Source organism: Phacochoerus africanus, chromosome 14, assembly GCF_016906955.1.
Source record: "Phacochoerus africanus isolate WHEZ1 chromosome 14, ROS_Pafr_v1, whole genome shotgun sequence".
Taxonomy (NCBI): Eukaryota; Metazoa; Chordata; class Mammalia; order Artiodactyla; family Suidae; genus Phacochoerus; species Phacochoerus africanus.
In genome coordinates, this window is record NC_062557.1 from 25,242,854 (window position 1) to 25,259,253 (window position 16,400).

The window sequence follows — 16,400 nt, forward strand, 5'->3', positions numbered from 1 at the left end:
CCACACCCTTTTGCACTTCTCTCTCTCTCTCTCTCTCTTTTTTTTTTTGGCTGTGCTCAAGGCATGTGGGAGTTCCCAGGCCGGGGATCAAACCCGCACCATAGCTGTGACCTGAGTCACAGTAGTGGCAGCACTAAATTTTTAACCCACTGAGCCAAGGGAGAACTCCACTTACCTCTTTCAACTACAAAATCTTTTCAAGCAAAAAGCCTGGAATGGGGAGCTCCCATGGTGGTTCAGTGGATCAAGAATCCAGCTAGTATCCCTGAGGATGATCCTGGCCTTGATCAGTGGGTAGAGGATCTGGCATTGCTGTGAGCTGAGGCATAAGCCACAGAGGTGGCTCAAATTTGGTGTTGCTGTAGCTGTGGCATAGGCTGGCAGCTGCAGCTCCAGTTGGACCCCTAGCCCAGGAACTTCCATATGTTGCAGCTGCAGCCCTAAAAAGAAATTAATTAATTAATTAATTAAAATTAAAACTCTGGAACATAAAGCAGGTAGCAACAGAATTGCTCTCATATTTCGAAGCCATGCCATAAAGAAGGGCTTTAAAGGGTGGTTTATCAAATTTTATTCAGTTGAGTCTTAGGTTGGTTGTTTGTTTTGTTTGCTTTTTAGGGCCACACCTGCTGCATATGGAGGTTGTCAGGCTGTGGGTCCAATGGGAGCTACAGCTGCTGGCCTACACCACAGCCACAGCCACGAGGGATCCAAGCCGCATCTGTGACCTACACCACAGCTCACGGCAACACCAGGTCCTTAACCCACTGAGTGAGGCCAGGGATCGAACCTGAAACCTTATGGTTACTAGTCAGATTCATTTCCAGTGCGCCACAATGGGAACTCCTGAGATTCTCAGGGTATAGGTAGAGCTGAAGAGTGCAGAAGTTCTGAGAGATATTTGCCAGTTGGGAGTTGCTGGGGAACACACCCTTCTCTGTTCTTGTACATTTATTTTTATTTTTATTTTTTATTTTTTATTTTTATTTTATTTTTTGTCTTTTTGCCATTTCTTGAGCCGCTCCCACGGCATATGGAGATTCCCAGGCTAGGGGTCGAATAGGAGCTGTAGCCGCCAGCCTACACCAGAGCCACAGCAATGCGGGATCTGAGACGCATCTGCGACCTACCCCACAGCTCACAGCAACGCCAGATCCTTAGCCCACTGAGCAAGGCCAGGGATCGAACCCACAACCTCATGGTTCCTAGTCGGATTCGTTAACCACTGAGCCACGATGGGAACTCCCTGTTCCTGTACATTTAAAAGCATGGTTCCTATTTAGTTTTCTTTATTTTATGTCTTGGTTATATTCACTGTTTTTGCTTTAGGCCCAGCTATCAACTCAGGAGAAAGAAATGGAGAAGCTTGTTCAGAGAGTTCAAGAGAAGACGGAGCAGGTGGAACAGCTGAAAAAAGAAAATGGGCAGCTCTTTCTCAATTTAACTGAACAGGTAGAGTCATGGAAGAAAATAATATTTTTAGGCATTCATAAAAAATATGTATATGTAGCCATTCTATATTGCACATCTGGATATCGCTGGCTCTGGGAAGGGTCTCAGAGGAAGCTATCTGAAGTGAGGTATTTCATGGTTTTTCCCTAATAAGAGAAGACTTGCTTCTCTCTCTGCATTCCACTTGCTCATTAGCTTACCAGGCCCTTCCCCAGTGCACGTGCACATGTGTGTGTGTGCACGTGTGCATGTGTATGTTTTCCCAGCAGTGGTACTGAAATCTGTTTTCACACAGAGGGCGCACCAGAAGACACTCGAGCAGACAGTGGAGGAGATGAAGCAGCAGAGAGCTACTGCAGCGAAGAAACAACAGGAGTTAACGGCATGTCTGTCTTTGGATGGCTATGTGGGAGGGAGCCTAAAGAAAGGGAGGGATGAGGGATCCTGTCATGGCGCAGCGGAAATGAATCTGACTAGGAACCATGAGGTTGCAGGTTCGATCCCTGGCGTCGACTCAGTGGGTTAAGGATCTGGTGTTGCCATGAGCTGCAGCGTAGGTCACAGACACAACTCAGATCTGATGTGGCTGTGGCTGTGGCATAGGCCAGCAGCTGTAGCTTGGATTGGACCCGTAGCCTGGGAACCTCCATATGCCACAAGTGCAGCCCTAAAAAAAAAAAGGCAAGGAAGGAAGGGATAGGGTCTCTTTCAGGTGACTGAAAGGTTAAATAACACCCATTAGAATAGCACTTACCGCTGGACTTTTTCGTCTCTACTCAAAGGGACAGGGCATCTGCCATTTACAAACTGTGTAGGAGAGATGGGCATTTCTAATGTGTGATGAAAGATACAGGCATATTGGAAGGTAAACTCCATAACAGGTTGTAGGAAATAGAAGGCTTGGGCTAGGAATCACACAGAACAGTTGCTGCCCCCTTCTTAAAGGATTATCGTGGGGGAATTCTCATTGTGACTCAGTGGGTTAAGAACCTGACATATTCTCTGTGAGGATGCAGGTTTGAAACCCTGGCCTCCCTCGGTGGGTTAAGGATCCCATGTTGCCATAGCTGCAGCATAGGTCACAGATGCAACTTGGATCCAGTGCTGCTATGCCTGTGGTTATAGGCCAGCAGCTACAGCTCCGATCAACCCCTGGCCTGGGAACTTCCACGTGCTGGCCGTAAAAAGAGATAAAAAGGATTATTGTGGGTCGGCCAAATTAATTATTATAAAATGAGCTCTGCAATTATAAAACATTACAGTAGTGAAAATAAATTTTGTTATAATTAATATAATGTTAGCAATTATCATCATTTTAAATTATTCTGAGCTATGTAATATAGAAATGAAAGCCTAATTGACTAATAACTTCCTGTAATATGTTGTTGGAAAAGAGGCCTCCTGGTGATGACAGGTGCCTAGAAACCCCATTTTCTGAACTCTTGTAAGGACATGAGCAATCCCAAGGTGTGAAGAATATTTAGCTATTGGGAATGTAACTCATGTCATATATGCATCATTCATTCATTCAATCATTATTCAACCAAGTACTGAGTACGTACTATATTACATAAAATACTGTGTATTTTAGCATGATAGAATAAAGAATAGATCCAACAGTATTTGAAAATCAGCAACTCACAGGTTAAGAATAGCCCACAGAAATGTTTTATTTGGCCTAGATGGTGTTTTTTTTAAACTTGAATTGTTACCAGCACTTAAACATGGAAATATTTCCCACTTAAAAAAAAATTGTAGGGAGTTCCCGTCGTGGCTCAGCAGTTAACAAACCCAGCAATCATCTATGAGGACGAAGTTTCAATCCCTGACTTTGCTCAGTGGATTAAGGATCCAGCGTTGCTGTGAGCTGTGCTGTAGGTCACAGATTTGGCTCAGATCCCACGTTGCTGGGAACCCCTAGCCTGGGAACCTCCATATGCTGGCGGGTGCAGCCCTAAAAAGACAAACAAACAAAAATTGTAGGGAGAGTTCCCGTCCTGGCTCAGGGGTAATGAACCTCACTAGGATTCATGAGGACTCGGGTTCGATCCCTGGCCTCACTCAGTGGGTTCAGGATCCAGTGTTGCGGTGAGCTGTGGTGTTGGTCAAAGATGTGGCTCATATCCTGCATTGCTGTGGCTGTGGCGTAGGCTGGCAGCTACAGCTCCAATTCAACTCCTAGCCTGGGAACTTCCATGTGCCACAGGGATGGCCCTAAAAAAGCAAAAAATGAAATGAAATAAAATAAAATAAGATAAAATAAAAATTGTAGGGAGTTCCCTGGTGGTCTAGTGGTTAGGACTCTGCACTTTCACTGCTGCAGCCCAGGTTCAATCCTGGTCTGGGAAGTGAGATCCCACATCAAGCCACTGTACACTGCGGCCAAAAAAAAAAAAAAAAAAATGTATTTCCAGCTTCTCTAAAAATCAGAGGCTCTGGTAGCATTTGCGCCAACACTCCCACCAGGTAGCAGTATCTAGAGCTCCCTGTGGCTGCTGCACCCTTTAGATGGGCCACGCGTTCTCCATGTGGCTGCTGTTCTCACTGTTTCTTTGCATTCCTCTCGTTCATTCCATTACTCGCCAGGCCCCTGTTGACACTTTTGAGTTTGTGACCTCTGGTGCAGCAAAGAAATTACTGTTTTAAATAATCTACAGCCATGCAAAGGTTTGAACCTCCTTGTGGCAAGTATGGGTTTCCTTGGTTTTCATGGGATACTTTTCAAGACCCAGGGGCTCCTCCAGCTGTCTGATAGTACTCCTTTATTCCTCACGCATCCCAAAGGCCCCTAACTCTGAAGACTATGTATCTTATGCTTCAGGAGCCTAAGAACAAGAAAATCGCAGTGGAGGAGCAGTTAGTACAAGAGGTGGAACGCCTAAAGGCAAAGGTAGAGGCCGGGAAAGCCTGTTTCTTAGAGAAGTACAAAGAGTGTCAACGGCTCCACAAACAGATCAGGCAACTCAGGGCTGCCGCACGGGTAGGTGACAGAGATGCAGGGCCCAGAAGCAAGGGGTGTGAAGGTTTGTGGTTCCTAGATCAAACCCAGAGGATTGTACGCCCTTGTTAAGGGGATTTATCTTTCTGCTATATAGAGGAGGGATGGGAGTTCCCATCGTGTCGAAGTGAAGACCAATCCAACTAGGAACCATGAGGCTGCAGGTTCAAGCCCTGGCCTCAATCAGTGGGTTAAGGACCCAGCATTGCCGTGAGTTGTGGTGTAGGTCGCAGACGCAGCTCGGATTCCAAGTTGCTGTGGCTGTGGCGTAGGCCAGCGGCTATAGCTCCAATTTGACCCCTAACCTGGGAACCTCCATATGCCGAGGGTTTGGTCCTAAAAAGCAAAAAAAAAAAAAAAAAAAAAAAGAGGAGGTATGGAGTATGAGGCCAGGAACCAGCCTGGGGACCCCCAGCTCAGCCATGGGTCTCAGGGAAGGTTTTTGTAAGCCTTGAGCTGGTTTCTGTGCAGACTCAGAGTCCTTTCTTATTTCTGCCTTTTGAGGAAGTGAAGCAGGACCAGAAGAGCCAGCAGGAGCCACTGGGGATGGGGAGCCAGGAGCCTGCAGTCAGCACTGTCATCGGGTAGCCCCCCCCTCGCATTACTACCTCAGGGTCGGCTAGAAGCGCACAGCAGTTTGGGCACCAGCTTCAAATAAAAGACAACCCACAACTAGTAGGATTAGCTTAAGTGTTTTTGTGAGCTATGCGCTTGTGTATGTACGTAGGTAGGAGACGGGGAATTCCTGAAGCATATGCCCATGAGTTTGGGGTCCATGAAACTGCCGGGTGAACCCATCACACCAGAAAAGCCCAGGACCCCCCGGTCCGGGGGCCTCGTAGCCTTGCATAAACGCTTTCCAGAGTGTCTTCTTCCTCAGTGTAACTTGAGTCCAGATGCCTGTCCTCACACCAGCCTACCTCAGTGCTTCACGCTGCACTGAGTGAGATGTTTATTCAAAACAAAGATGAGGGAGTTCCCGTCGTGGCGCAGTGGTTGACGAATCCGACTATGAACCCAGAGGTTGCGGGTTCGATCCCTGGCCTCGTTCAGTGGGTTAAGGACCCAGCATTGCCGTGAGCTGTGGCATAGGTCGCAGACGCCACTCGGATCCCTCGTAGGCTGGCGGCTACAGCTCTGATTAGACCCCTAGCCTGGGAACCTCTATGTGCTGTCGGGACGGCCCTAGAAAAGAAAAAACAAAAAACAAAAGATGATTGTTTCCATGGTCGGGTGGGGTTAAACAAAGCTCCATTTATCCCTAATTCTGCTAGGTCAGTCTTGAGGTTCCCCCCAAGCTAACTTTTTCTCTCTTTGGGCCCTTACTCCCCGCCAAGCCCCAGAGAAACGGCATCCTGATGCCAGCCCAAGCCTTCAGGCATTTCATTTAGTGCCATCTGTGTAAGGCAGCCTCCCCTCCGTGGTACCATTCCTCCCCAGCCCTGTTCCCTCTCCCCTCCCCAACCCACCCCGCCACTCTGGAAAGCCAGGTCCTCTACCATCTCCTTGTTTGAGCCCCCCTGGGATCCAGGCTACAGTGTGTGATCCTAATCCTATTTTTTTTTTCCTTTTTTGGACAGGACCAGAACTTTGACCTGTCGAAAAAACTGAATGAGAACAAGATTATATATAGTACTCTACAGAAAGAGAAAGAGAGAATGGAAAAAGAAAACGATGTAAGTGTGTAGAAGGGGAGAAAACCCCAGGGTTTTCAGGGGAAGGAGCAGAGACGCAGTAATAAGACAAAAAGTTAAAGAAGGGAGCCCTTTCTGGGACGTTGGAGACAGTTGCTTCCTAAACAAAGAGTCCATTTAATCTGGTTTCCTCATCTACCGCAAAACCCACGCTTCGTTCTATAACTGAAGCTTGTTTGGCCTGGCAGTAGGCAGCTTCTAAGGAACAGCCTTTATGCAGGTCTAACTTATTGTTTTTGCTTTTGACTTCACAGCTATTATAAGCGTTGTCTGCTCCTACATCATTTTTATGCTAGCTCAGGGACCTCTTTCCTTCAGCACAACTCTTTTCTTTTTCTCTACTGCCAAACCCGGAGCAGAAGTGGTGGTCTGTACCAGTGCTGGACCCATGGTAGGCCCCAAACGAATACTCTGCCTTCATTCATTCGTCAGTTCATTCATTCATCCACCCAGTAGTTTTCTTCTGCTGAGTGTGAAACACAAGTTATTATTGATCGAGCGAGGATGACGGCAGCAAATAAAAAGGTTGACCTCCGAGTCGTTCTCAGGCCCTTGCTAGCATCAAGGAGTCCGTGTCCATGCATTCCGGCTACTCCTCTGATCTGCATCTCCAGCCGTTGTCCATCTCTGTCCTCTCCATCACCCTTCTGGACTATGCCTCCAAGTGATCATTTCTACTTTGGACTGTATCACGTATGCCAGTGTGTTTCAGTTCTGCAGAGGGACTTCGAGATCTTTTTCTGGCCCTGTCATTCTCATGCTCTTGATTTAGTTAAGTGGACCTTGACCTTGAAATAGTCTGATGACGTGGCAGAGTTGGGGAGGGGCAGAAGAGGGAGAGGAAGAGTACGCACGACTTGCAACAGCCACCAAAAAATCTGCTATTTGGAAGCTTAAGAATTATAATAAAGCCATCTTAAGATGTTAAGAGGAGGGAGTTCCCTGGTGGTCTAGTGATTAGGAGTCAGTGCTTTCACCATTGCAGCCTGGTTTCAGTCCCTGGTCTGGGAACTGAGATCCTACATCAAGTTGCTGCACACCATGACAAACAAAAAGAAAAAGAAAGAAGATGTTAAGGGGAAGTTTACTGATTTCTCTTTCTTCTCAGAACTTTAAATGTTGTCTCTCCCCTCTGTAGCTTGTGCTCTTTCATTCTCTCTCAAATTTCCTCCCTCCCTTGCTTCCTCTCTCTCACTCTCTGTTGGCATATCCATTTGATGGGATACAACATGAAGAAGGGGAATGTTATCAGATGAATATTCACATTGTGTAGGAAATTGTTCTAGGAAGGACACGAATATTCTGCTGTCAATAATGTACAACAGTTTCGATCTTCATATAACTCCTGCCACTCTCACATGTCCACACAACCTTTGTAACCCCCTTCACTTGCTGTGCATTTAAGGATGTTAAGTTCCTTTTTGCATTAATTCTAAACAAAATTCAATGTATATTTAAATTCAGATATTAAGAACGCAGACCTCTGGACTATTGGGGCTGCTGCTTCTCCTTTTGAAGAATTGTGGTTTACCGCTTCTTGGGCTTCTCCAGTGCCACGTTGTGAATTGGGAACTGTCCGTAATGGGCATCCCTGGTCAGTCCTGGTGGCCATTCTTTGTTGTTATCTTTCAACATGTCTCTGTAAATACTCCATCCCTAGCTTTTGAAGAGGGAGAACAGCAGATTGCTGAGTTACATGGGTCTGGATCATGACTCTCTGCCGTATCAAGCACCTACTTCAAATCCAAGAGGTGCAAGACAAAGCCCAGGACTCGTCTATGGAAACCCATATTCTGGTAAGACGACTTTGCCTTTTGAGCTGGACGGCCCCTGCCTGCATCCCTTTCCCCCACTACATTTTTTTTTATCTGAGATGCTAATTAAGACCAGCCTCATTGTTAAGACTTGCTGGGCAGAAGCTGAGTATCCAACAGAAAGATTGCCAGGCAAGAAGTGTTAATTGAGAAATAAATCTGAATCTAGAAGACGCAAATCAGATCATTCGCCTAGAGGCAGCAGACACAAATTGAGTCCCGTGGCTATATTCCAAATATATAAATCAGAGAAATGTCTCTGTGTAGAAGATATACACATCTAAAGCCGAGAAAGCTAATTAAGATTTTGAAATGGAAGCACGAGAGGCAGGCTCTGCTGCCCAGGCTGGGCTGGAAGGCAGCCACCCTGATGGCCTGTGCTCCACAGAGACCTCTGGGTGGTTTGGAGGACAGGAAATGGGGGGTGACAACCAGCATTGTCATTCAAAGACCCAGGGTCAAATGTCCCTGCCAAACAGGGAACTCCCCTCCTTTTTTGTCTCCCAGAGCGGTATGAAACATCATTTGTTTTGGGGGGACGGTTTAAAGCAATCATGTTCTCTTAACAGTCACAATCAGATCTTTGCAACAGGCAGGGGTACAAGTTTATTTTTCCTTAAAAATATTTTTAAAGCCTTTCATTTGAAAAATAACGGTTTGCCTGGATTTGGTCTTAAAAGCTATTCTCAGACTATTTCCTTGTTAAATTGTTACTGTTTTCATTAAAATCTCATTTTCTCCACACTGAAAATAGGTTTATTGTTTTTTTCTGATTACATAAGGGCCACTGAAAATGCCACCTCATTATTTTTTCCTCTTTTCTTTCTATTACTGACCTAGATCCCCTCTATGGAAACAAATGGCATATACGAGAGATTAAAGAATCAGAAGGGGGCATTTCCCTTTGTGGCTCAGTGATTAACAAACCTGACTAGGATCCATGGGGGTGTGGGTTCAATTCCTGGCCTCTTTCAGTGGGTTAAGGATCTGGCGTTGCTGTCATCGGTGGTGTAGGTCAAAGACGCAGCTTGGATCCCACGTCACTGTGGCTGTGGTGTGGGCCAGCAGCTGTAGCTCCAATTCCATCCTTAGCCTGGGAATTTCCATATGCCTCAGGCATGGACCTAAAAAGCAAAAAGAGAAAAAGAAAAAAATCAGAAGGGGAACAATAATTAGGGTCACAGAAAATAGCTGCTAGAACACAATTAGAGAATGCATTCTGTGGATGGTATTTTTTTCATCGAAATCTTTTCTGTTACCCCCAGGTATCCAAGAAAGTTCTGCCCCCAGCCTGGTAAGTATTTGATTCAGGAGATTATTGCCCACGTCAGATCTTTGAGAAAATTGCCCTTCCTGCTCCATCCTGTTCCATCCATTGTGAGAACTCCAGAAGTCAGCTGCATCAGTTGGGTCGGTGCTGAGAGCTGAGTGAGCCTGTGGGGGTGGGGAGAAGAAAGCACAGTCCATCCATCAGCTTTCTGCTCAAGATCTCCACCTGAGAGTTGAGTTTGGTAGCAGGACTGGGGAGGAGATATGAACCAGGAAGGTAGCCAAACAAGGTATGCGCCTTGCAGGCAATACGCTGTCCTTTCAGGCCTGGAGATAGAGGAAGCTCCAGTGAGTATCTCCAAGTATAAATTTGTTGCTTCATCCTCTATTTCTTGATCACCTACCTTCTCCAAGCATTATGCTAGGTGCTGGGGATACAGTAGAAAATCAGACACGGTCTCTGCCGCATGTAGCGTACATTTGGACTGACCTCTCTGCTTTTCCTCCCAGCTCTCCATCAAGAAATGCCCCAACTGCAAATCAGACTTTGGTGATGACATTTTTAATCACACCTTGGAGCAGGATGTGCAGAGCCTTTCTTTGAGTTGTCCATTTTGTGACAAGATCTTCCCAGCAAAAGCGAAGCAGATCTTTGAAGACCACGTGTTCTGCCACACTCTATAAGTGTCCCAGCCTTTAGGATCTATACTGTCCATGGATTGTATAGAGTAGAACCTTTAGCTTCTACTATGAGTTATGACCCAAGATTCTGCCTAACCTGAATTATTAAGGATTTACTTAGTCCTGCTGCCCTGTAGGTGGAATCATGTTGATTAGCTGAAGCATAGTGTTAAGGGCTCTAACCTCCATCCTTGTGGGTTACTACCTTTGAAACCACGAAGCTCACTACCTTTTAAATCACAAAGCTCTGGCTATGTCAGCCTCGCGCCTAAAGTGCCCATTCTCCCGAGGGTCTCCAGGATAAGAGCCCTGGCGTGGAGCTGACTCGGCTCTTCACCCCAGACCTAGCTTGAGTACTAAGTGAGTAGTTTCCCAAGTTGTCCCACTGCCACCCAAGATCAGGCTCTGAGTGTGTTTGGACTCAGTCCTCAGTCCCAATCCTGGGACTGAGGTTGAGAATTTCTTCTCCTCAGGCCTCTTCCTCCAATTGATTGCATTAGACTAACCAAAAATAGCATGGCGGGGAACTCAGATAGCCGGTGTGGGTACCAGAGGTTTCTCATCTTGATTTCACAGCTCTCAGCAGAAGCGTCTTATTTCTGAACCATGGACATGAAATATTATTTCAGTCACAGAAAGTCTTCTTTCTCTCTGGATACCTCTGCTTGGCATTTTCTACTCAAGTATTTCCTGTACACATAACTTTTATTGTAAATCCTTTCTTAATGGTTAGTAGGACTTGTTAGAAACGGTATGGGTTTGTAATTTTCTGAGCAGGTGAGTTTGAATATGGGTAAGTCAGAATAATGGAACTATTAATTGCTTTAATATTAAAAATAAACTAGTCCTTTACTTCAGGGATTTTGGTAATTTAAAATAAACCTTGAGTTTATGGGTTTGTTTGTTTTTTTAATTTTTAAGCTTCTGGGGAAAGTATAGTCGAAAGGATTGTGGGAATGAGAGACCCTACCAGTGATTTCTCTTCCCCTGTCTTAACTAGTCAGCAAGAATGTCCTGGTCGTTATCTTGGGGTGGAAAGAGGGGTGACGATGATGACGAAGAAGTTCCTGGGGCCACAGATCAAACCCACGCCACGGCAGTAACAACTGCTGAGTCCTTAACTGCTAGGCCACCAGGAAACCCCACTTTCTATACATTTCGAAAGGGCACCTTTTGTGAACTAAATTCAGTTCAGTTCCTTCCATCTCATTTCCTAATTGAACTGTAAGAAAGCCATTCCATTTTCTCCACCCCAGTGACTGAACCAATGAAAATGACTCCCAGGTAGTCCAACCAGCTATAAAGTCACAATGAGAGGCTTTTTTTTTTTTTTTTTTTAATCGGAGCTGTAGCCTCCACCCTACGCCAGAGCCACAGCAACGTGGGATCCTAGCTGCACCTGCAACCTGCACCACAGCTCACGGCAATGCCGGATCGTTAACCCACTGAGCAAGGGCAGGGACCGAACCCGCAACCTCATGGTTCCTAGTCGGATTCGTTAACCACTGTGCCACGACGGGAAGTCCCCGCAATGAGAGACTTTTAAAGAAACTTTTGACTGATGAGAAACACGATATCGTGAATATGGTCGAGTCAACTCCAGCTCTCTATTCCTTCTGGGGTTTTCCCTGACGTGACTGGAGTTACGCCCGAGCCCGGCTGTGTTGTCCTATCCCAGCGCCTCACCTTAATTTCCCCTTGGATAAGATGAAGATGAAACTCTCCTCCTCCTCCATTTCACTGAGATGTCTCTTGGACCCAAAAGCCTTTGGCCCTGAAGAATCAGATGTGACATGAAGACAAGCTCTAGACTAGAGATACGATGGGGAGACAGCAAGGCAGTTTTTCTGGCAGATGCCCATCCTCCCTGCAGCATCTCCGTGCTCCCCAGATAGTTCCAGCGAAGAACTGCAGTTTCATTTATTTTGTACTAGTCAGCTCTTAATTAAGCACATGAATGGAAAGGAGCAGTGGTGCACATAATCCGAATCAGTGAATACCATTTTCTGGTGAATTACCCACCCCTTTGCCCCTGCTGCCCCGAGGGTTGCTGCGATTATCAGCAGCAGCAGGAGCCCTTCCACAGGCTTGGTGAAAAAACAGTTGAGGTGTTAATGATCCTTTTTGCTGGATGTAAAACAAAGCATCTTTAACCACTGTTCATTATCCCCAGCTGCTCTTACCAAGGCTTTGAAGGGGAAATTATGCTGCAGGCAGCTACTAGTGGTAAAGGAAACAGTCATTCTTATATAATCTAGTCGTCGCCCCAGCCTTTCCCCTTCGTGCCCGTTGGCACCCACAGATTTTAAAGCCGTAAAATGCCTACCAAAAATATGTTGTGGGAGCCAAAAGTTACCTATATCTGAACTGGATGTTAGAATCTTTGTACTTAGTATGGCAACAAGTTTTCCTTCCTAAGTCATTTCTTCTTTTCTAATATTAAAATGTTTTTGCACTACCTCAGCACCCTTACTCGCTAAGGAGTAGGAAAAAAGTCACCCTGGCACACATGAGGATGAAAGAGTGGTAAAGGAAAGCTGACCCGAAATCAAAGAAGGGGGAGTTGGCAAGATATTGGGTAAACCTCAGGCCCGAAGAACACCTGTAGCTTCAGCCCTTTCCCCCCTCAGCTTGCTGGAAATTGGGGTGAAATGGAACTGCCTAGATGTTTAAATATCCTTCTTCTCCCGTAATTCAAGTGATTTTCTACAATGGCTGCGGATTGCACTGAGCTAAGCATTCTCTAACCTGGTCTCCTAGCAACAAATGTTAATGAGATGATAGGCTGTGGCTAAACGATGCAGTCCATTACCTAGGGAGAAAAGCAAAATGGACTCAACATAGAGATCAAAACGGAAGAGATACGAACATAATTCCCCTGAGTTAACCAACAGTGGGCCACAAGCTCAGGGAAGTTACACTGACCCCAGTGCTCTCCTATAAATATTAAAATAATGTCTTTACATGTATATAGGGCTTTATAGTCTAGAATGTATTTCATATATTCCATGTGTCCTTTCAGTAATCCTTTGAAATGGACAGCTGTTAACTCCCATTTTTATAGATGAATAAGTTGAAATGTAGAAAAATAATTTGCTACAAGTGGAAACGATCCAAATGGCCATCAGCTGGTGAATGGCTAAATACAGTATAGCCACACGATGGGATATTATTTGGCAATAAAAAGGAATGAAGTACTGATAATAAGTCATAACACGGAGGAACATTGAAAACATAGTGAGGAGTTCCTGTTGTGTCTCAGCAGAAACGAGTCTGACTAGCATCCATGAGAAACGTAGGTTCGATCCCTGGACTTGCTTAGTGGGTTAAGGATCCAGCGTTGCCATGAGCTGTGGTGTAGGTCACAGACGCGGCTCAGATCTGGCGTTGCTGTGGCTGTGGTGTAGGCCAGCGGCTTCAGCTCCGATTCCACGCCTAGCCTGGGAACCTCCACATGCCACGGGAGAGGCCCAAGAAATGGCAAAGAGACCAAAAAAAAAAAAAAAAAAGCGTGCTTTGGAAAAGGCTGAGAGAAGTGACAGAACAAAATGGGGAAGGTATCCTGAGGGTCTCTAGAAAGAGGGGTGGAGAGGCAGCTCCAGAATGCAAAGAACTTTTAAGCCAAAGTACGAGCCTTTAAGAAGAAGGCAGTTTCTGTCCTGAAAGACGCGACAATCTAGTGGAATCACATCTAACAAGCGCATGTGAGCTTTGAAGGGAGGGACGGTGGTGGTCCTAAGGATATAGGGGCATGTCAGAGCTCCGGGCTTCAAGACCCCCAGCCCTCCGGGCTGGAGGGAGAGGTGGTGACACAGAGCGGCATCCCCTGCTATCTCCTACCCTGCTCCTCTGCCTCTGCGTCTAAGCTGCTTTTTCACGACAGGCTGACTCCCTGCCTCCCAGCCCACATGATATAATCTGGTTGCTGCCAATAGCTCTGAGGTTTTTGTTTTGTTTTGTTTTGTCTTTTTAGGACCACACTCTGCGGCATATGGAGGTTCCCAGGCTAGAGGTCGAATTGGAGCTGTAGCCACTGGCCTACACCGCAGCTCATGGCAACACCAGATCCTTAACCTACTGAGCGAGGCCAGGAATCAAACTTATGTTCTCTTGGATCCTAGTCAGATTTGTTTCTGCTGAGCCACAACAGGAACTCCAGCTCTGAGTTTTCAAGCTACTCTACTCCAAAAAAAAAAAAAAAAAGGGCATCCTTTTTTTTTTTCCCTGTCTTTTTTTAGGGCCGCACCTGCAGCATATAGAGGTTGCCAAGCTAGGGGTCCAATCGGAGCTGTAGCCACTGGCCACAGCCAGAACCACACCAGATCTGAGTCATATTTGTGACCTACACCACAGCTCACAGCAACACTGATCCGTAACCCACTGAGTGAGGCCAGGGATCAAACCTGCGTCCTCATGGATGATAGTCAGATTCCTTAACCACTTAACCACGATGGGAACTCCAGCTTTGAGTTTTTAAGCTACTCTACTTAAAAAAAAAAAAATTGGTTTTTGAAAGGATGGGAATCTCAGTCCAACCCTAGATTCTCTGAGGGAGGCACTCGCTGGCCCTGCTAGAGTGAAGCAGTGCCCACCCCTGTTCAATGTAGCCAGAGGGCATGGTTACGCTGCACCAACAAGGCTACTGTAAGTCACTTTGAGGATGGGGAGCACTGACTGTGGGAAGAAGAAGATTCCAGAGAGGACAGTGTAAGCTGAGTGTATAACAGAAAATTGCAATAATATATAACAACTGCTGCAAGTGGATTCGAATCCGATGTTAAAAGATGAGTGGCTCTTAGGTGGAGAAAATTGGGGATGATGCCATAAAAAGGCACAGGATAGAATACTACCCAGTGACAAAAAGGAACAAACCTGGGAGTTTGGTTGTGCCTCAGCGGTAACAACCCCCCCCCCCAGTATCCATGAGGGTGCAGGTTCGATCCCTGGCCTTGCTCAGTGGGTTAAGGATCCAGCATTGTACTGTTCCTTACCGCTGCACAGGAATCTATAATTGCCTCAAAACTAAGGTTATTTTCTTAAAAAGCAGGTGTTCCAACGAGCACATCACGATGAGGAAATTGCAACGATTTGTGAGATGAGAGCACACTGTGCATAATGGGACAGACAGAGTGAGAAAACAGGCTGGAAAGAAGGTTAAAAGCAGCCTGGGAGGGTCTGGTATACCAAATGGAGGAAGACTCTTGGTGCCATTAAAAGCAACAGAGAGCTTTTGAGATCTCTGGATAGGGGAGATCTATTTAGAGATCTATAAGAATATCTATCACATTCTAGAATGACCCCTGGGGTTATAGGTAGTGGAAACACTGTAGAGAATGCCCTGAGTGTAAGAATGGTGATCAGGGGAAGCCTGGAGGAAGGGAGACCCCTGCCGTGGTTCAGGAGATTGCAGTGAGGGGAGCGCCCAATGCGGTGCAGTGGGCTAAGAATCTGACTACAGCAGTTCAGGTGGATGTGGAGTTGAGGGTTCCATCCCGGAAAGGGATCCAGCATTGCCACAGCTGTGGCATCGGTCGCAACCATGGCTCAGTTTCAGTCCCTGGCCTGGGGATTTCCATATGCCACGGATCCAGCCATACAAAAAAGAAAGAGAGAGATGGCAGAATGGACCTAGACCAGATAGTGGAGATGAACAAGGGAGGAAAAGCCAGAGCTATTTTGCACTTGAAATCAACAGGATTTTTGTGATCAATTAGACACCAAAGAATGAGGTTATATCAATTTCTGTAATAACACTAACTGGGAATCCTAGAGTAGCAGAAAATTATTCTTTCATCGAGGGGCTCTTAGAAGTTCAAAACTGCAGTTCCCATCTTGGCTCAGTGGAAACCAATCCGACTAGCATCCATGAGGACACAGGTTCAATCCCTGGCCTCACTCAGTGGGTTAAAGATCCAGCAGTGCCATGAGCTGTGGTGTAGGTCACAGGTGCAGCTCGGATCTGGCTGGCGGCTGCAGCTCCAATTAGACCCTTAGCCTGGGAATCTCCATGTGCCGCGTGTGCAGCCCTAAAAAGACAAATAAATAAATAAATTTTTAAAAATGAAAAAAAAAAAGAAGTGCAAAACCAAAGTATTGGCAGGGCCAGCCTCCCTCTCGAGGCTGTAGGGATCAGTTTGTTCTTTGAATAGCTGTTGGCATCCTTGACTTGTGGCATCACACCTGTCTCTGCCGTGGTCACAGTGCCTCCTGAGTGTGTCTGCTCCCTGTGTCTCTTCAGGACACTCTTTATTAGATGTAGGGCCCACTTAGATAATCCAAGATAAGCTCCTGTCAAAATCTTCATCGTATCTTTCATCTTATAAGGCAGTACTCTTTACTCATGTAAGCCAATGATTTTAAGTCGTGGACATCTTTGTTCAACCTGCTACAGGGAGGTAGGAAGAACAGATGGTTCCTAGGATTCTGGCCCAAGCCACCAAGACAGAGGATACAGAAGGAAGAGTTGCTCTCAGGAAGGGAATTTTTTTATTT

At 46.0% G+C, this 16,400-nt stretch overlaps 1 protein-coding gene across 1 annotated transcript in view; it reads left to right on the forward strand.

Annotated features, from left to right (window-relative positions):
* CALCOCO2 (calcium binding and coiled-coil domain 2) overlaps positions 1–10,800 on the forward strand; it is a 29,655-nt gene extending 18,855 nt beyond the window's left edge. Inside the window, exons 8-13 of the mRNA XM_047757357.1 lie at positions 1,330–1,452; positions 1,748–1,834; positions 6,031–6,126; positions 7,805–7,940; positions 9,224–9,252; positions 9,738–10,800. Coding sequence (XP_047613313.1) covers positions 1,330–1,452; positions 1,748–1,834; positions 6,031–6,126; positions 7,805–7,940; positions 9,224–9,252; positions 9,738–9,911 — 645 coding nt within the window. The 3' untranslated portion in view covers positions 9,912–10,800. The remainder of the gene's footprint in view (positions 1–1,329; positions 1,453–1,747; positions 1,835–6,030; positions 6,127–7,804; positions 7,941–9,223; positions 9,253–9,737) is intronic.
* Positions 10,801–16,400: the final 5,600 nt, after the last annotated feature.